This window comes from Carassius auratus, chromosome 50, assembly GCF_003368295.1.
Source record: "Carassius auratus strain Wakin chromosome 50, ASM336829v1, whole genome shotgun sequence".
Lineage (NCBI taxonomy): Eukaryota > Metazoa > Chordata > Actinopteri > Cypriniformes > Cyprinidae > Carassius > Carassius auratus.
In genome coordinates this window covers 2,714,239-2,734,534 of record NC_039292.1, presented here as the reverse complement: position 1 = coordinate 2,734,534, position 20,296 = coordinate 2,714,239, and the positions used below count along the sequence as shown (strand labels likewise).

General features: G+C 40.5%; 2 protein-coding genes across 4 annotated transcripts; both read left to right on the top strand.

Moving 5' to 3' along the window:
• Nucleotides 1-19,765, top strand: LOC113066631 (von Willebrand factor A domain-containing protein 5A-like). Of its 3 annotated transcripts, none has more exons than XM_026238568.1 (21): nucleotides 1-286; nucleotides 1,159-1,361; nucleotides 1,444-1,666; nucleotides 1,763-1,929; nucleotides 2,005-2,119; nucleotides 2,195-2,370; nucleotides 2,541-2,629; nucleotides 2,709-2,853; nucleotides 2,934-3,013; nucleotides 3,092-3,206; nucleotides 3,293-3,451; nucleotides 3,547-3,650; nucleotides 3,757-3,974; nucleotides 8,079-8,123; nucleotides 8,542-8,598; nucleotides 9,645-9,689; nucleotides 10,418-10,447; nucleotides 10,547-10,612; nucleotides 10,761-10,900; nucleotides 10,989-11,112; nucleotides 11,240-11,398. In XM_026238568.1, the coding sequence occupies exons 1-21, from the start codon at nucleotides 247-249 to the stop codon at nucleotides 11,317-11,319; spliced, it is 2,421 nt and encodes an 806-aa protein (XP_026094353.1). In that variant the 5' UTR covers nucleotides 1-246; the 3' UTR covers nucleotides 11,320-11,398. The 3 variants fall into 3 exon arrangements, with proteins under 3 accessions (XP_026094353.1, XP_026094352.1, XP_026094351.1); XM_026238567.1 differs by lacking the exon at nucleotides 1-286 and adding an exon at nucleotides 19,702-19,765 and having other exon boundaries at nucleotides 1,113-1,361; nucleotides 11,240-11,337; XM_026238566.1 differs by lacking the exon at nucleotides 1-286 and having other exon boundaries at nucleotides 1,113-1,361.
• Nucleotides 12,136-19,781, top strand: LOC113066375 (von Willebrand factor A domain-containing protein 5A-like). The gene is made up of 19 exons (XM_026238286.1): nucleotides 12,136-12,175; nucleotides 12,462-12,694; nucleotides 12,777-12,999; nucleotides 13,088-13,254; nucleotides 13,330-13,444; nucleotides 13,520-13,695; nucleotides 14,106-14,194; nucleotides 14,274-14,418; nucleotides 14,499-14,578; nucleotides 14,657-14,771; nucleotides 14,858-15,016; nucleotides 15,112-15,215; nucleotides 15,301-15,518; nucleotides 15,614-15,652; nucleotides 18,376-18,471; nucleotides 18,929-19,003; nucleotides 19,137-19,276; nucleotides 19,365-19,488; nucleotides 19,604-19,781. The coding sequence occupies exons 1-19, from the start codon at nucleotides 12,136-12,138 to the stop codon at nucleotides 19,681-19,683; spliced, it is 2,418 nt and encodes an 805-aa protein (XP_026094071.1). The 3' UTR covers nucleotides 19,684-19,781.
• The last annotated feature ends 515 nt before the right edge of the window (nucleotides 19,782-20,296 follow it).

Sequence of the window (20,296 nt, the reverse complement as noted above, 5' to 3'; positions counted from 1 at the left end):
GGTACTTTGATGTCATACAGTGATCATTCTGTGTAGCGCTGCTTAAAGTCGAACGCGCCTTTTACTATCTACTATCATTCAACGTCTTTGACCGCATTGCAAACGTTAAGAGACACAGATTCAACCATTTAATTTCAATGAGTCGATCTGTGAAAGTTTAAGGCAGGTATAAAGGCAGTAGAGTCGGTGTTTGAGTTTCACTTTCGATTTGAAGAAAACCCGTATTTTCGTCCAACGGGCTTCAGAATGGAAATCTGCGGTCTTCTAACTGATAAAAATAATGCAGGTACGAATTCACTTGTTTCCTGTTTCGTAAATTAAAAAGATATATGTAGGAGAGCTTAGATGTTTTTGACATAGGGAAGTTGGTCCCGAGGTTTTTGTATTAATATTACTATTTCAGTATTGTGCACAATGTTTTTTTTTTTTCTTAGAGGATAAAAATATAATAATTCAGCGGTTACCTGCAGGGTGTTGTCACACACCCCGTTATTAATGATGAAAGAATCTATTAAATATTCGATTTATCTCCCAGAGAGCTGTATGTGAGGAGCAGAGGTGGCTAGAGTACACAAAAACTGTCCTCAAGTAAAATTACTTATAGAAATATTTACTCAAGTACTAGTCTGAAAAGTTGCTTGATTAAGAGTTAAAATCGGATAAAAAAAGAATTACTAAAGTAGTTACTAGTTACTTTGGGTCATATACTGAATATCTATAGTCTATTTTTATTTAGATATATAGATAAAATGAATGTAATGTATGCATGTGTGTGTGTGTGTGTGTTTTTTCAGGTTCCAAAAAAATATTAACCAGCAAAATCAATATATTAGAATTATTATTTGAAGGATCATGATCATGAATCATTCATGAATGGGCATCGCTTATTGCCCAGAGAAAAGTAGACGGCGCGTTTAGAATAAACTGAAGCATTTCTAACTTTAATGCAATAAGATAAAGTAACGAGAGGAGCATCGCCCACATTAACAAAGTAAAATATACTCCAAAAGTAGTAGTTAACCAAAAGATTTTATCAAGTAAATGTAACAAAGTAAATGCAACTCGTTACTACCCACCTGGTGAATAGTATATGTAATGTCGTTGTGTTGTTTATGAGCTGTATTTGTGATGTTGTTGTGTTGTTGTTGTGTGACTCAGTGCCTCTGAAGAGCATCTCAGTGCAGGTTCGGGTTCAGGATCATGTAGCCACAGTCTCCTCCACTCTGCAGTATGTGAATGAGGAAGAGCGCCCCCTGGAGGCCTTGTTCGTCTTCCCTCTGCCTGCTGATGCTGCTGTCTGCCACTTCAGTGCCAAGATCGGAGAGCATGAGATTGTGGCAGAGGTGCAGGACAGAGAAAGCGTGAGTCCAAATAGAAATCTGCAGGACTTTGATTTGTATATTCATACTACACGTCACCTTTTAATTAAACCGTATCTTGCAGGCGAGGGATCAGTATGATGATGCTGTGAGTTCGGGTCAGCAGGCGTTTCTGTTGGAAGAGAGCGCAGAGAGTCCCGATGTGTTCAGACTGAGTGTGGGGTGTCTGTCGGCGGGTCAGAACGCTGCTGTCACCATCATCTACATCACTGAGCTCGCTGTGCAGGCCGACCACTCACTGCGCTTCTGTCTGCCGGCTGTACTCAACCCTCGATACACACCAGCAGGTACTGCAGCAGCTCTGACACACACTTTATTAGAGGAGAGAAGCTGGTTCTAACACACTCTGTGTGTGTGTGTGTGTGTGTGTGTGTGCGTGTCAGGTTCAGGTGCTGGTATCGTCTCAGAGATTTCATCAGGATGTGGAGCTGTTCCCTACACGCTGACTCTCAGTGTCCATGTGAGCTCTCCAAAGCCCATCTCCAAACTAGAGTCCAACTGCTCTCTGGATCCTCTAGTGTTCCTGCAGTCTGATCACACTCAGGCCACGGTACTGTGTGTCTTCATGTGTTTATCTGGATGTGTGAGCAGAGCAGTTTGAAGCATGTGTTGTTTATGTGTGCAGGTGAATCTGAGTCCTGGTCACATGTTTGATAAGGACTTTGAGCTGTTTGTGTTCTATCAGGATACCCATCAGCCCTCTGCTATAGTGGAGGCAGGAGTGACCACTGCCCCGCCAGGTACGACCTGCAGCTCACTGGCGTTATGGGATTGAGTGACCAAGCTGTCACTGACTCTTCATTTCTTTATTTCAGGCTCTCTGATGAGAGACCCAGTGGTCATGATAAGTTTGTACCCAGAGTTCCCAGAGGAAGTGATGTCATCACTGGCATCTCGAGGAGAGTTTGTTTTTGTGATTGACAGATCAGGCAGTATGGGCAGCATGATGCATTATGGGAAAGGAGCAAAGATGCGCATTGAAAGTGCAAAGGTAATATTTAACATTCAATGCATCATTTATCATCATAGAAAAAATTATGTAATCTTGGTGAAAAATTACAGAGACTAACCATTTTTTGTGCACAATTAAACCAGGAATGTGCATTAAGAAAGTAAATAGTTTTGTTCTCAAGTTGATTTTCTTTCCATGTCTCTCTTTAGGACACTCTGCTGTTACTGTTGAAGAGTCTTCCCATGGGATGCTACTTCAATATCTATGGATTTGGCTCTCATTTTGAGTCCTTCTTTCCGTTAGTATCTATCATTGACAGATATAAAGTTTTGAAATGTGTCAGTGGAGGTGAGATGTGTTTCTGTGTATCTTTGCAGTAAGAGTGTCGTGTATAATCAGGAAACAATGGATCAGGCTCTGAAGAGAGTGAAGGAAATGAAATCAGACATGGGCGGCACAGAGATTTTAGAGCCTTTAAAACACATCTACAGTCAGCGCTGTCACCCCGATCACCCCAGACAGGTACAACACCTCTGCTTACACCTGAACAATGCACTGTAACGAAGTGAAGTCAAAGATTTAAGACTGTTTTCTGTCTTCAGCTGTTGGTCTTCACGGATGGAGAGGTGGGAAACACTAAAAAGGTGCTGGACCTGGTGAAAAGTCACGCTCACTCTCACAGGTAAAGCTCTGCTGGGTTTGATCTGTGCATCATTCATATCTTCATCACTAACAGTAACAGAGCTGATCGTGTCTTCAGGTGTTTCTCGTTCGGGATTGGTGAGGGTGCGAGTGCCGCCCTCATCACAGGAATGGCCAGAGAGGGATCTGGTCACGCTCAGTTCATCACAGACACAGACCGCATGCAGCCCAAAGTAAAGCTCTTCACTGGATTTCACAGACACAGATGTTTCCTGGTCAAATGTCTCAATGGTTTCTCTTTCTCTTCAAACTCTATCAGGTGATGCAGTCGCTCAGGTTTGCTCTGCAGCCCGCTGTGGTTAATATCTCTGTGGATTGGACCCTTCCAGATGGTCTTACTGTTGAAACACTGTCTCCTCCCATCAATGTGCTCTTCCAGGGTCAAAGGACACTCATTTATGCCCAACTGAAAGGAGAGGTGAGATGGTTTTACATGTATTTCTATAATTACAATTAGACCAGTGTCTCACATTTATTAAGCTTGTGAAAATCTGGCTTTTCTCTCTCTTACAGAGTTCAGGAGGCTCTGAGGGAACAGTGACCGTCAAATACAGTCTTAAAGATCAACCAGTAACAAACCAGCTCCACTTCTGCCTCAAACCCACTGAGGAAACTGGGTAAAACACATAGAAACATCCTGAATAACACATAAAACTCATTGAACTGGAGCGACACAGAGTGTTTTCTTTTCTAATCCAACACATTTGCTCCATGTTTCTGCAGGCTGTCCATCCACCGGCTGGCGGCTCGGACCCTGATCCGTTCTCTGGAGCAGGAGAAGAGGTCAGGTGCTGCAGATGTTGAGGGCATCAGGAGCAGGATGGTGGAGCTCAGTGTTCAGGCAGGAGTGAGCAGTGTTCATACAGCCTTCATTGCTGTTAATATAGACAGCAGACAGACTGTGAAAGGACCCCTGAATCGGAGAAGAGTTTTAGCATACGGTTAGTGCAACGATTGTGTATTTATTTGTGTTTGCTTGACTGCAAGGATTTCAAGAACAGCCAGCATTGTAGTCTTCTCCTAGGTTCAGGAAAGAGTCCTGCATAAAGTGCTCTGCACACATCTGAATATTTGGGTTGAACTGTTCTGGAGCAGTGTTGTAAATACAACTTAACCCCTGATTTCTAGATGGAACCTCTTTTGGAATGCTAAACAAAGTATATTTCCCTTTCGCAATGAAACCCACAGCATCTTCACAACATGGCGCCGGTGGCGGCAGCTACAATAAAGCTACGCTTTCTCTCTTTGTGTGAACATTTGGGTGGCATTATGCAAATGTTAATGTTTAAAAGAGCCATTTTAGGGGGTTGTGGATGAGTCTCAACTTTTATAAAAATTATCTATTTAGGTTTGAGACTCTAGTATTTGCAGGTTATCTATTCACGAACAGCTTGTAACACTCCAAAGAGGAAGGAAAACATGTGACCCCTTTAAGATGTGAAGTGTACATTTAGGAAGGATGTGGTAAGTTGTTCTTATTCATGTGTATGAGTTTGTAGTGCCTGTGAGAATGTATATGTGTTGTTTGCTAAGACCAGGGGTGCAAACTGGTCACCTTTTGGTGAAAAATGCCCCAAATAACATTCTCTGGACAAGACTGAATGATAAAAGCAGGTATATTGTATTTTTTAAGTGAATATAATTCATTTGTGATTATTGACAAACACATTTTTTTTAAACCAATCTTAAATATCTTTAATTAGTTTTATTCAAATTTTTAACTAAGATCTGGTTTCTGTCAGAAAAATATCCAAAAGGCTTGCATGATGTTAAACAAACAAACAAACAAAGTTGTGGGGCGTGTCAATGAGAAACATGACAGAATAGCAATCTTGTGCAGACAAAACTGACTTGAACACAACCGATTTCGTAATTACGACTTGTCAACTTGTAAGTGCGAACTTCCCAGGAGGACTTCCCTTCCCCCGGGAACATGCAACTACATGCAACAGACAACGTGAACTAGGTGAATTATAACACACCAGTTGACCAATCTTAGCCCAGTTGTGTATTTCTGAGGGAGGGCTTCAGAGAACCAGGAACTCAGATGGCAGAGTTCATCAAGGAGAGATGAATCTTGTGGTCAGGGTGAGGAGGGGTCCTTGAAAATGCTGCGAGCTTGACGTAGACAGATTTTCCTGTGGATGTCCTAAAAAGCAAGGAAGTGGTGTCCCTGTGATGCGTTGGGCAGTTTTCACCACCCTCTGCAGTGTTTTGCGGTCAGCCACTGAGCAGTTCCTATACCAGACTGTGATGCAATTGGTCAGGATGCTCTCGATCGCACACCGGTAGAAGTTCACCACGATGGATGAAGACAGCTGGTTCTTCTTCAGTGTCCTGACTCCTAAGGAAGAAGAGGCGATGGTGAGCCTTCTAGACCAGGCTGGAGGTGTTTGTAGTCCAGGACAGGTCCTCCGAGATGGTGGTTCCCAGGAACTTGAAGCTGGAGACACGTTCAACAACCATCCCGTTAATGTGGATGGGCTTCCTTTCTTCTTCCTGAAGTCCACAATGAGCTCCTTTGTCTTGCTGGTGTTAAGGAGCAGGTTATTGTATAACACCATGTGGCCAGGTGCCATACCTTCTTCCTATAGGCAGTCTCATCATTGTCACTGATGAGGCCAATCACCGTGGTGTTGTCTGCAAACTTAAAGGGATTAAAGGAATGGGCTCAGCACACAGCCCTGTGGTACGCAAGTGTTAAGTGTGATGGTGGTGGAGCAGGTGTGGCCTGTCCGAACATGTTGGGGTCTGTTGGTCAGAAAGTCCATTATCCAGTTGCAGAGGGAGGTGTTAATGTCCAGGTCTCCAAGTTTTGTGGTCAGCTTGGAGGGAATGATGGTGTTAAATGCTGTACTGAAGTCAACAAACAACATCTTAACATACGTGTTGTTATTGTCCAGGTGTGTGAGTGCAGCACTGTGCATACTGCATCCTCTGTGCTCCTATTCCAGGATAGGCAAATTGGTGTGGGTCCAGTGTGGGTGGGAGGCAGTCTTTGTGTGAGTGGTATGGGGTGGTAGTCATTTAAGCACATTGGGGAGGAGTGCTTCGGCACTGGCACAATGGATGTGGACTTAAAACATATTGGCAAAGTTGCTTGGGTGAGGGACAGGTTGAATGTATCTGTGAAGACCCCTGCAAGCTACTCAGCACATGCCCTAAGCACATGACCTGGAGCATGCATCTGCACCCCATAAATACAATCAAGCCTTTAAAAAAAGCTGATCAACCACCCCTTTGACTTAATATAACATCGTAAAACCACAGCACTCATGTTGTAAGACACTGAAAATCTGTGAGACCCCACAGAATAGCCAAAGTCTGCATGTCTGAATTTATTACAATCTAGTCCAATTCCAGAATGGGTAACTCTTATGAGCTGATTCTTCTTTGTGAATCATGCACCTGTCAGTTCAGTTACACTGTGCTGACATAGTTTTGACAGGTAAGTATTTTTCCAGGTCTCTGTAATTTATTTATATTTTAATTAAGCATTTTAAATTAGATTTTTTTTCAAACCAGTTTTTCAAGAAGGTGAGAATTCACATATAATGCATTACCTAATAGATTGATATTTGTGTTACATTACGCTGCCGGAAGGAACACGGAGCCGGAGAATAAACGAAATAAGGCTTTATTATATCCAACACAGGAGTTATCCAAACAAGGAACGCAGAGGAAGACACACGTAAGTGGTAAGTAGACCCCACAAAACTGAACTGAAAGGACAAGGCTACATGGGATAATTGGGGAAACACAGGTGGATGGAATGACTAAATTAACAGGGACATGGAACACATCTGGGAACTAATCAGACACGGGAGACAGAAACCAGGTCACAGGGGCAAAAACACACTAAATGAGTCCAGGGGTGTAACATTACTCCCCCCTCCCGGTAGGTACGTCCTCGCACCGTAGAAACAGAGGGAGACGTGTGTGGGAACTTGGGAAGTTCTGGTGGAGGACAGACTCCCAGGAGGGGGCCGTGGGCTGCACGGTGGGCTCTGGCTCCGTGTGGCTTGATGGTGGCTGGCTGGTCTCTAGGTCGGGAGTGGACCTGGCGAGATCCTCCATGGGGCAGACAATGAGAGATGACCCATTTCTCGCCAGAGTCCACTCCACGAATCCGGCGAATTCCTCCTGAGGACCATCTTCGGACGACAACGCTCTGCACTTGGAGTTCAGGCTGGCGTTATAGAAGGTGCAGAGCACGTAGTCCGGGTAGCTGGTGGCATTCGCTAGCAGAAGAAACAGTCTGGTATGGTCCTCAAGAGAACGTCCTTCCTGCTCCAGCAGGAGGAATTCGGGGCGAAGGAGGGGATCCATCAACACAGTTCGGAAAGAAAAGACTGGGAAAAAAAATGGAAAACAAAATGGAGGGAAAACATGCAATTTTAAACTTTTTAGGTCGGGTCTTCTGTTACGTTATGCTGCCGGAAGGAACACAGAGCCGGAGAAGAAACAAAATAAGGCTTTATTATACCCAACATGGAAGACACACGTAAGTAGACCCCACAAAACGGAACTGAAAGGACAAGGCTTAAGTACATGGGATAATTGGGGAAACACAGGTGGTTGGAATGACTAAATTAACAGGGACATGGAACACATGGGGAATAAAATAGACACACCTGGGAACTAATCAAACACGGGAGACAGAAACCGGGTCACAGGGGCAAAAACACACTAAATGAGTCCAGGGGTGTAACAATTTGAACTTATTAACAAATAATTATAATTGTAAAAAAGTATGCTTCTTTTAAAAAATGTGTAATTTGCATTCAAAATTCAGATCAAGGCAGAAAATCTGTCAATTATTTTAAACTGTTGCTGCTACAAAAGTGGAGGTTTAAATGCACATTACTGTATATGCACACTGACATTAAGTTTTCTGTGCTTAAAAAAATATCTGACTGCATTTTGTTAAATCTTGTTAAAATATTAGATACATTGCACTCAACATGGAATCTGTGTATGAATTGTTTGTGGGTTTTTTTTCTTTAGGAATTTAGAGTAATCTGAATATTCTGAATGTTTTGCAGATTCTGATGAATTTGATGACATGTGTTATGGTGTCCCGCAGATGGGTAAATGAGCACACACAATGAAACACACGCACACTGAAGGGCATTGACATTGTGATGTACAACTTCATTTTAACCAGATTCATGTGGGATCTGTTCTTTGTTCATGCGTGTCATAGTCAAACATTGTGTGTCAAGTCGAATCACCTTTATTTTATATAGCGCTTCATAAAATACAGGTTGTTTCAAAGAAGCTTTACAGGGACAAACAGGAAAACACTGATTCAGTGATGCAAACAGATCAATTTCTGCTGTAAAGGAGCTTTAAAACAGTGCCTTTGTTCAATGTTCAAAGTCAGTTCAATGTTGATTTAGTTCCGTTCATCAACTGTATAATTTTTATTATTTGGATTAGTAGTGAAAAATGTTCAGATTCTTAAAATCTGAATGTGCATTTATTTTATTTATTTTTTTGCTGCAGGATGTGATGATGATGTTTATTGTGAACTTGATGAAGAAGTTGAGCTTCTGTCAGGAGGTAAATAAATATACACAATAGACATTTTTGACAGTTCCAAGTTCGAAAAGCAGAATAACTTCTGCTGTAACCTGTGTGAATGGCAATGCCTATAGCACGGGTAGATGAAGAAAAATGTTATTCTGACACATACTTCATGATTTAATCAGTAGCGCTCAAGCCATGCTGATTATGTATGCACAATACTTCATAGTCAGACCAGCTTTTTTTTAAAGAAATACAAGAATATCATTCAAACAACATATCACATTAAAGAGTAATAAATCGGGCAAGGCTATGAAAAAGTCGTCATCAGAATACTCTATATGCTTTTAGACGTGCAATCTGGGTTTCAAGATGTGACGGGAACACTTTTGTGGGCAATGCGCAGCATACGGTGATATGGAGAGACACAGAGCAACTGTTGACAAAATAATTATTGAATAAAGTCGCTATTTTTGTTTATTCACTTACAAAAAGTGTCCCTATTGCTTCATATAACCCAGATTGCACGTCTGATGGCAGGTGTAGTATCCTGACGACTTCAATACCCTTTCTGGACCTTGACACTGTTATTTACTTGGCACTCAATTGGAGAGTCTCAAGCCTCCGGGTTTTCATCCAAAATATCTTAAGCTGTGTTCTTTAAGAAGAACAGAGCTTTTAAGTGTTTGGAACGACATGGGGGTAAGTGATTAAATGACAACATTTTCATTTTAGAGTGGAGTATCCCTTTAAAATACAAAATTTTAAAGTGCATGGCCCTGATCTCAAAATGTTAATGCAGTTGTCTAGAACAATCATTAACACACTATAAATAATAGAGTGTCTTATCCTAAACACATTTTTCTTTGAACACAAACCCGGTGGTTAGAAACCTCTGAGTTAATGTGTTAAAAATGAGGAGAATAATTGACATGTTGTCTGTATGCTTACAGTTCTTTTGAGGTTCTGCGAGTAAGAAAAACACAGTCATGTTCCAAAGCATTTCTTGTTTGCTTATTTATTATCAGCATTTGTTCACTTTTGTTAATTCTTGTAATCTGAATATTCTGAATGTTTTGCAGATTCTGAAGAATTTGATGACATGTGTTATGGTGTCCCGCAGATGGGTAAATGAGCACACGCAATGAAACACACGCACACTGAAGGGCATTGACATTGTGATGTACAACTTCATTTTAACCAGATTCATGTGGGATCTGTTCTTTGTTCATGCGTGTCATAGTCAAACATTGTGTGTCAAGTCATCTTTATTTCATATAGCGCTCCATAAAATACAGGTTGTTTCAAAGAAGCTTTACAGGGACAAACAGGAAAACACTGATTCAGTGATGCAAACAGATCAATTTTGCTGTAAAGGAACTTTAAAACAGTGTCAGTTAATTGTTGATTCAGTTCCATTCATAAACTATATCATTTGTGTTATTTGGATTGGAAGTGAAAAATGCTTAAAAGACTGTTCCAGAGCTTGGGCAAGAAATAAGAAAAAGATCTAACGTCCACAGTTAATTTCGATATTTTAGGTATTATCAACTGACCAGAATTTTGAGACCGCATTAATACGTGAAGGGCTGTAATGCATAAAGTCAAACGTTGCTTTCAAAAATCATTGAAATTCTGAAAATTCATCAGAAAATTAATTTTTTAAACCTGTTGCTGCTAAAATGTTGAGGTTTAAATGCACATTACTGTATAGATACATTGACTTATTTAGATCTGTCCCTAAAAAATGGTCTGACTGCATTAATTTGATCAATTTAGAAAAAATATGAGATTAATTGCAATCCATGTTGTATATGTGTATGTATGATTTGTGTTTCATGTTGTTTTCCTTTAGGAATTCGGAGAGGCTTTGCTTGTTTTAAACGTAAGAAAAACAGTCACGTTTGCTTATTTGCAATTCTTTTCTTTTTGGTGTTAACATCTGAAGGTGCATTTTTAAATGTTCTTTCTTTTTTTGAAGCAGAGTCTAATGATGATGTTTATGGTGACATTGACATTTATGATGACGGTTTTGATGCACTGGCGGAGGGTAAATAAGCCTATGCAACAAGACACACACATCAAAAGCCCTGTCACATACTTGCATCAGCGTATTCTTCTAGTTGCGAGGTGAAATGGTTTTCAGTACTTTTCTATACTAAGCATATTGTATGTTACTATTATGTATGGGTGTTTAGCTGCTCCTGAGCCCCAGAAGGACCTGTTACTGCAGCTGGTTTCTCTCCAAAAGGCGTCCGGCTGCTGGGATCTGGACGCCACACTGGCCGATGTGTTTGGGAAGATGGAGGATGAGCTGACCAATCAGAAGCCAGCACAGGTGAGAGATGTGATGATGTCATAATAAGACAGTGCTGACTGTGTGCAGTGTCCAGTAACTGATGCAGTGGATGATGGTCTGTACACAGGTGGATGGGTCAGTATGGGCCACTCTCCTGGCTCTGATCTGGTTATACGGCTGTAAAATAGAGCAGCAGGTGGAGTGGCAGTTTGTGGCCATGAAGGCAGCGTCATGGATCGGCTCTCAGAAAGGTGAGATCTCCATTCCAGACCACATTCATTCAGTCAGCGTTCATCGAGAGACGTATGAGCAGATATCTTCAGTTCTTTGACACACACTGATGATCTGTGTGTGTGTGTGTGTGTGTGTGTGTTTCAGTGGGTGATCTGTCTCAGTGTGTGTGTGCGGGGAATGTCCTGCTCGGATGTCAGGTGACCAAAGAGACTCTGGGAATCTGAAGACGTCTGTGTTTCTACATCCTGATCCCCCAGAAGACAGAAGAACAGAAACTGTTACCTCTACTGTTAATCTGTTACTTATCTCAGTAAAATTTAGTTTAGTAAAATTGTATTTTATCAATTCTACACCAAATTCTATATATGTGACCTGCACTGTTTGAGTTTTATGTACCAAAGTAAAAAACATATATAATAATGTTTCCAAGATGTTTGCTGTTTTGAAATGTAAAACAATTTAAATGAATTAAAGTTATTTTGTCTAATGACTTTTCTCCTGGTTTTTGTTTCTCTGTCAGTGTTTTACTAAAGCTGTTGTACCTCAATCGCTCAATCAGGATACTTTCACACTGCTGTAGAAGCATAAGTGTTAAATATATGTTTCAATATTTAAACACGTAAAATAAAGAGTAAATATTCATGAAAACTAGAATGACTGTTTCTCGATAAGATGAGAGGAAAATGACCTTAACCAAAGAACGATCCATTCTGTTGAATCTAAATACGATTGAAACAATGCAGACTCGGAGCAGGGCCGTTCCGAACGTAATTAATATTCATGAACCAAACGTGGACACGGCGCTTCTGCTCACAATGCAATTAATATTCATGAGACATGACTTCACTATTTGCTATTGGTCTTATAGTAATTCCGCAAATCTGACCGCATTAGAAATGTAAGAAGCACAGATCTAATCATTGTATTGTAATGAATCGACAGGTGAAGATTTAAAGCAGATATAAAGACAGTAGTTTCAGTGTTTTTAGTTTCACTTTCGATTTGAAGAAAAATCGTAAATTCGTCTCCGGAGCGTCAGGATGGAGATCTGCGGTCTTCTAACTGAGAAAAATGAGTCAGGTACGAATTCACCTGTTTGCTGTTACCTGTTTCTTAAATTAAAAATGTTATAATACGTAGGAGACCTGAGATATTTTTGACATAAGGGAAATTGGTCGTGAGAGTTTTGAATTTCAGTATTTAATTTATAATTTATGTTTTACTCAGAGGATAAGATTTTTTTTTTACATTATTTTGTTACACAACTTTTTCCCCTATTCAGTTATTTATTTTATTAAAGCCAAGATTTATCTCTCAGAGAACTGTATGTGAGGAGTATATGTAATGTTGTTCTGCTGTTTTTGAGCTGTATTTGTGTTGTTGTTGTGTGACTCAGTGCCTCTGAAGAGCATCTCAGTGCAGGTTCGGGTTCAGGATCATGTAGCCACAGTCTCCTCCACTCTGCAGTATGTGAATGAGGAAGAGCGCCCCCTGGAGGCCTTGTTCGTCTTCCCTCTGCCTGCTGATGCTGCTGTCTGCCACTTCAGTGCCAAGATCGGAGAGCAGGAGATTGTGGCAGAGGTGCAGGACAGAGAAAGCGTGAGTCATATTAGAAATCTGCAGGACATTGATTTGTATATTCATACTACACGTCACCTTTTAATTAAACCGTATCTTGCAGGCGAGGGATCAGTATGATGATGCTGTGAGTTCGGGTCAACAGGCGTTTCTGTTGGAAGAGAGCGCAGAGAGTCCTGATGTGTTCAGACTGAGTGTGGGGTGTCTGTCGGCGGGTCAGAACGCTGCTGTCACCATCATCTACATCACTGAGCTCGCTGTGCAGGCCGACCACTCGCTGCGCTTCTGTCTGCCGGCTGTACTCAACCCCCGATACACACCAGCAGGTACTGCAGCAGCTCTGACACACACTTTATTAGAGGAGAGAAGCTGGTTCTAACACACTCTGTGTGTGTGTGTGTGTGTGTGTGTCAGGTTCAGGTGCTGGTATCGTCTCAGAGATTTCATCAGGATGTGGAGCTGTTCCCTACACGCTGACTCTCAGTGTCCATGTGAGCTCTCCAAAGCCCATCTCCAAACTAGAGTCCAACTGTTCTCTGGATCCTCTAGTGTTCCTGCAGTCTGATCACACTCAGGCCACGGTACTGTGTGTCTTCATGTGTTTATCTGGATGTGTGAGCAGAGCAGATTGAAGCATGTGTTGTTTATGTGTGCAGGTGAATCTGAGTCCTGGTCACATGTTTGATAAGGACTTTGAGCTGTTTGTGTTCTATCAGGATACCCATCAGCCCTCTGCTATAGTGGAGGCAGGAGTGACCACTGCCCCGCCAGGTACGACCTGCAGCTCACTGGCATTATGGGATTGAGTGACCAAGCTGTCACTGACTCTTTATTTCTTTATTTCAGGCTCTCTGATGAGAGACCCAGTGGTCATGATAAGTTTGTACCCAGAGTTCCCAGAGGAAGTGATGTCATCACTGGCAACTCGAGGGGAGTTTGTTTTTGTGATTGACAGATCAGGCAGTATGGGCAGCATGATGCATTATGGGAAAGGAGCAAAGATGCGCATTGAAAGTGCAAAAGTAAGAATAAATATACTAAATAGCATTTACTTAAATGATTTGAGATGAGACATTTAAAGTCAACATGAAACTTGGCACGCAACCATTTTTACTTCTATTTTGTGACATTTCTGAGGAAAACAGGAATTTAATTAGGAAGAATAATGGAGACTGTGCCTGTATTTTTTCCATCTACACTTCATATTAAAGTCAATTCAAGTGTTGGATGGAAAAGGAATGAAAAGTAATAAGGAGAATAAGTTATTATGTTTTGATCAAAGTTGAAAGACAAACCATATTTTCTTTGTGCACAATAAAACCAGGAATGTCCATTAGGAAAGTAAATACAATAGTTATACTGCATCTTGTATGCTTTAGTAAAGAATGTATTTTTGATCTCATTTTCACTTTCTATCCATGTCTCTCTTTAGGACACTCTGCTGTTACTGTTGAAGAGTCTGCCCATGGGATGCTACTTCAATATCTATGGATTTGGCTCTTATTTTGAGTCCTTCTTCCCGTTAGTATCTATCATTGACAGATACACAGTTTTGAAATGTGTCAGTGGAGGTGAGATGTGTTTCTGTGTATCTTTGCAGTCAGAGTGTCGTGTATAATCAGGAAACAATGGATCAGGCTCTGAAGAGAGTGAAGGAAATGAAATCAGACATGGGCGGCACAGAGATTTTACAGCCTTTAAAACACATCTACATTCAGCGCTCTCACCCTGATCACCCCAGACAGGTACAACACCTCTGCTTACACCTGAACAATGCACTGTAACGAAGTGAAGTCAAAGATTTAAGACTGTTTTCTCTCTTCAGCTGTTGGTCTTCACGGATGGAGAGGTGGGAAACACTAAAGAGGTGCTGGACCTGGTGAAAAGTCACGCTCACTCTCACAGGTAAAGCTCTGCTGGGTTTGATCTGTGCATCATTCATATCTTCATCACTAACAGTAACAGAGCTGATCGTGTCTTCAGGTGTTTCTCGTTCGGGATTGGTGAGGGTGCGAGTGCCGCCCTCATCACAGGAATGGCCAGAGAGGGATCTGGTCACGCTCAGTTCATCACAGACACAGACCGCATGCAGCCCAAAGTAAAGCTCTTCACTGGATTTCACAAGCACAGATGTTTCCTGGTCAAATGTCTCAATGGTTTCTCTTTCTCTTCAAACTATATCAGGTGATGCAGTCGCTCAGGTTTGCTCTGCAGCCCGCTGTGGTTAATATCTCTGTGGATTGGACCCTTCCAGATGGTCTTACTGTTGAAACACTGTCTCCTCCCATCAATGTGCTCTTCCAGGGTCAAAGGACACTCATTTATGCCCAACTGAAAGGAGAGGTGAGATGGTTTTACATGTATTTCTATAATTACAATTAGACCAGTGTCTCACATTTATTAAGCTTGTGAAAATCTGTCTTTTCTCTCTCTTACAGAGTTCAGGAGGCTCTGAGGGAACAGTGACCGTCAAATACAGTCTTAAAGATCAACCAGTAACAAACCAGCTCCACTTCTGCCTCAAACCCACTGAGGAAACTGGGTAACACACATAGAAACATCCTGAATTGGAGTGACACAGAGTGTTTTCTTTTCTAATCCAACACATTTGCTCCATGTTTCTGCAGGCTGTCCATCCACCGGCTGGCGGCTCGGACCCTGATCCGTTCTCTGGAGCAGGAGAAGAGGTCAGGTGCTGCAGATGTTGAGGGCATCAGGAGCAGGATGGTGGAGCTCAGTGTTCAGGCAGGAGTGAGCAGTGTTCATACAGCCTTCATTGCTGTTAATAAAGACAGCAGACAGACTGTGAAAGGACCCCTGCAGCAGAGAAGAGTGCAGACATGCGGTTAGTGCAACGATTGTGAACTTGTGTATGAATCACTTTTACTGTTATTTGACTGATTTGATAGTTACATTAAGATGAAATCTAATGTTTTTCAGATTTGTCTTTTGTAATTGCCGTGATGCAAGCAAATTGTGGTAAGACAGACAATAATGTGTTATTTAAGAATAAAGATTTTTATTTATCTTCCCGATTTCACCTACATTCCATCGGCTTATTGAAGTGTACGTGTGATATGTGACAGGAAAGCGTTCTTGTGGCAAATGTATGCACATTCAGCCACAATGAGTGTTCTGCAGTAGTAGAGGAGGAAATATTGTATATCTCAAACTTCCAAAAACTTTTTTATCTCCAACTTTTTTTGACCCAAGAAATTATAAAAATATGTACTCATTTCGTGCAGGTTTCCTTCTGACATTTTGGAATAGTTTTTTGAAAACCAAGTTGTAGATGACTTGTAGACGAGCCTGTATGGTTCTCTCTTCCCCTTCTTCTTCAGAATCAGTTTCTGGTTCAAACATATACAGTATGGCTGAATTTATCCAGTTTTGTCATTATGTAGCGTTTACTACTGTTGTTAACTGAATGAAAGTGGAACGGGGAGTCTGAGCTGGTGTGATTGAGTGGAGGCGGGGACTAATTTGCATATTTAATAATCCATGGATACTAAATGAGGTTAGGGGTGTAAAGTTATATTCAAGCCTTATATAGGCATAAATAAATAAAAATCACAGGAAGCATAAACATTTAAATTAGTGTTGTCAAATGATTAATCACGATGAATCACTTCCAAAATAAAAGTTTTGATTTAAGTAGGCTAACATATGTATGTGTACTGTGTATATTTATTATGTATAAAGATGCACAAACATACAGTATATATTTTGAAAATCTTTACATGTGCATATACATTTATATATTTATATTATATATACATTTATTTACTATATAAATACAACATATTTTTCTTAAATGTATGCACGCATGTTGTTGTATTTATATATACATAATAGATATAAACAGTACACAGACATATATTATGTAAACAAAGTCTTTTATTTTGGATGCGATTAATCGTGGTTAATCGTTTCACAGCACTAATTTAAACATGTTATTTTAATGATCACAGTTGAGTTTTAATGGATAAAAGTAGTGACTGCAGAGGGACTATAATAAAGTCTTGTAAATGTGTTTACTTCCATGGCTGGGTTATTGATTTGTTGGTGAAGAGGTGGGAGTTCAAAGGAGGAATCTTTATATTACCAAACTGCAGGGAGAGGAAGAGTAGATATACGTCATGAACTTCGGATTGGGAGTCATTTGAGTCAGTTTGGGAGTTCTGAGAATGAATAATTTGAGTCAGTTTGGCAGTTCCGAGCGTGAATCATTTGAGTCAATTCGGGAGTTCGGAATGTGAATAATTTTTATCAGTTCGGGATTTCGGAGCGGGTTCGCGAATCATTTGAATCAGTTCAGGAGCTCGGAGCGGGATCGCTAATCATTTGAGTCAGTTCGGGAGTTCGGAGCGTGAATCATTTTAATCAGTTCAGGAGCTCGGAGCGGGATCGCTAATCATTTGAGTCAGTGTGGGGATCGCGAATCATTTGAGTCAGTTCGGGAGTTCGGAGCGTGAATCATTTTAATCAGTTCGGGAGCTCGGAGCGGGATCGCTAATCATTTGAGTCAGTGTGTGGATCGCGAATCATTTGAGTCAGTTCGGGAGTTCGGAGCGTGAATCATTTTAATCAGTTCGGGAGCTTGGAGCGGGATCGCGAATCAGTTGAGTCAGTGTGGGGATCGCGAATCATTTGAGTCAGTTCGGGAGTTCGGAGCGTGAATCATTTTAATCAGTTCGGGAGCTTGGAGCGGGATCGCTAATCATTTGAGTCAGTGTGGGGATCGCGAATCATTTGAGTCAGTTCGGGAGTTCGGAGCGTGAATCATTTTAATCAGTTCGGGAGCTCGGAGCGGGATCGCGAATCAGTTGAGTCAGTTTGGGGATCGCGAATCGTTTGAGAGAGTTTGGGAGTTTGTAGCTGGTTAGCGGATCATTTGATCCGCTGTTTATGGATAGGCATTTTTAACTAATTTTCGTAGCTAGTTCTAATAACGTTTTCTATGCAAGTTTAGGTGTGATATGTGAACTCGTATCAGTATCACACGAAGAGTGCCATTTCAGTTTTTCTCCAAAAATCAGCATGATTAAAATGTGATATTAAGTTACTACAAACAATTTAATTACAAATACAAAATGTTGAAGAATAATGTAATATATAAATGAATAATAGCCTAAAGAACCTGCCAAAAGGGTTTGTTCTTGTCATTATAGAACTTTTTTTGTATAAAAGGTTCTGTGGAGTTGAGTAAAGAACCCTATGGTTCTATATAGAACCACAATGAAGCCTTTTTTCTAAGAGTGTAATATGCATGTAAATGTGCTCATTGTTTTTATTGTTCATTTGCTTTTACTGTCACTTGACTATTTGATGTTTACATGTGATGTGTTCACCTCATTAAGTCGCAAAATCAAATGTTTTTCAGATTCGCTTCTAGAAGTGTGATGAAAATAAAAAGTCTGTTACTTGTAAACTATGATAATCACTACTAGTCAAAAGTTGATTAAACTAGAAATTCAGACACATTTTGTTTGACATAATTTGAGTTTTGTAAACAAATAATATATAATATAATTTTGTGTGTGTTATTTTATCAGCTGAAGTAAGAACTCAAGAATCACATTTATCTGAATGTAAGTGAACAAAGTCTTAAAGAGCTTTTCTTGTTTGCTTGCTTGTTTTGCTCATATATTTATTTGTGTTTGTTCTCTTTTGTTATTCTCAGTATCTGAATGTTTCAACAGGTTATGCAGAGGAACAATCGTTTCGATGCTCAAAGAAGACCCTGAGAACCTTCACAGAGCGAGCTTTCTTAAAAATGTCTAACTGGGTACCAGAAAGTAAGTGAACATACTCAGATGTACAGAATAAATCACTGAAAGACCCTCTCACATGACTTGAGTTTGAAAATGAGGCTTAAACTCACTTTGATATATATATATATATATATATATATATATATATATATATATATATATATATATATAAATGTTGGTGTGAAATACATGCATCATTTTTAAATGTTTTTAAAATAGAAAAGCAGACTAATAGCAAGCTCAAATAAACTTTCAGTCATAATGTGTCCATATCTGTGGAAATGTCTTGTGTTAGTGCTAAACTTTGTTCTGAAAAGCGTAAGAAAAACATTTGTTTTCATTTTAGAGATCTTTTCCTTTTTTCCATAACTGCACCCCAACAGAAGAACAGATATTTACACAATGAATATGCAGCGTCACTAAATGTAAAACACCAATGCAGCATCTCCTCATGGTTAATGATCATTGTTGTCATTTGCAGGGATCCAGAATTTCTTCCGCCGTGGTTCTGCGACTGTCCTGTCTGATCAGACAGACTCTGAAAGCAAGAATGATCGTATACACACACACAAACACACACACACACACACACACACAGACACAAGATGGGCACAATGGTTATGTTTGGAAAGTACTAGCTTACTGAACACTGTGCAGTGTAAAACTGGTTTTTGTGTGTATGTGTTCAGCTTCTCCTGAGCCCCAGAAGGACCTGTTACTGCAGCTGGTTTCTCTCCAAAAGGCGTCCGGCTGCTGGGATCTGGACGCCATACTGGCCGATGTGTTTGGGAAGACGGAGGATGAGCTGACCAATCAGAAGCCAGCACAGGTGAGAGATGTGATGATGTCATAATAAGACAGTGCTGACTGTGTGCAGTGTCCAGTAAGTGATGCAGTGGATGATGGTCTGTACACAGGTGGATGGGTCAGTATGGGCCACTCTCCTGGCTCTGATCTGGTTATACGGCTGTAAAATAGAGCAGCAGGTGGAGTGGCAGTTTGTGGCCATGAAGGCAGCGTCATGGATCGGCTCTCAGAAAGGTGAGATCTCCATTCCAGACCACATTCATTCAGTCAGCGTTCATCAAGAGACGTATGAGCAGATATCTTCAGTTCTTTGACTCACGCTGATGATCTGTGTGTGTGTGTGTTTCAGTGGGTGATCTGTCTCAGTGTGTGTGTGCGGGGAATGTCCTGCTCGGATGTCAGGTGACCAAAGAGACTCTGGGAATCTGAAGACGTCTGTGTTTCTACATCCTGTGCCATATAACTGCCAATCATATATGTATATGTATGCAATACCAGACATATTCAAATGGCTGAATGCTTGGTTCCAACCGGACCACAAGACAATGAAGGCACCATTTCTAGATAAAGTAAGCAGCGCATCAAAAAAAATGAAGCAGTTAACACAAGAAAAAATTTTCCATCTACATTTAGCATTAATCAGCATGTTCAGAGCATCCTAACCGTGAGCATAAAAGTAAGTGCTACCATGTGACAGTGATTTATGTGTAAATTAAATAAGGTGCAATACATTTTTACATTGTCTTCTTTATTTATTATCTTTACTGTTCCAATTCGCAACATTTGAGCTGTGGAAAATACATTGTGTTTGATATATCTGTGGATATCAGAAAAAAATACAGAGCTGAATTGTACATTGATGGACACTGTTGAAAAAAAACATCTACTGGGAGAGTGTATGAAGCGTGTATTTATATAAAAAAAAATACAAGACTAAATTTGGTGAACATGAATTTGGCAAGTATCAGTAAAAGACTGATATTAAAAAAATTACTATTGAAAAAAATTATATATATATATATATATATATATATATATATAT

Coding starts and splice junctions, on each gene's coding strand:
- LOC113066631 (XM_026238567.1), top strand. CDS start 1,113: ATGAGCTGTATTTGTGATGTTGTTGTGTTGTTGTTGTGTGACTCAGTG. Junction 1,930..2,004: donor CTGATCACACTCAGGCCACG/GTACTGTGTGTC, acceptor TTATGTGTGCAG/GTGAATCTGAGTCCTGGTCA. Junction 2,630..2,708: donor CATTTTGAGTCCTTCTTTCC/GTTAGTATCTAT, acceptor GTATCTTTGCAG/TAAGAGTGTCGTGTATAATC.
- LOC113066375 (XM_026238286.1), top strand. CDS start 12,136: ATGGAGATCTGCGGTCTTCTAACTGAGAAAAATGAGTCAG. Junction 13,696..14,105: donor TGCGCATTGAAAGTGCAAAA/GTAAGAATAAAT, acceptor GTCTCTCTTTAG/GACACTCTGCTGTTACTGTT. Junction 19,277..19,364: donor CCAATCAGAAGCCAGCACAG/GTGAGAGATGTG, acceptor GTCTGTACACAG/GTGGATGGGTCAGTATGGGC.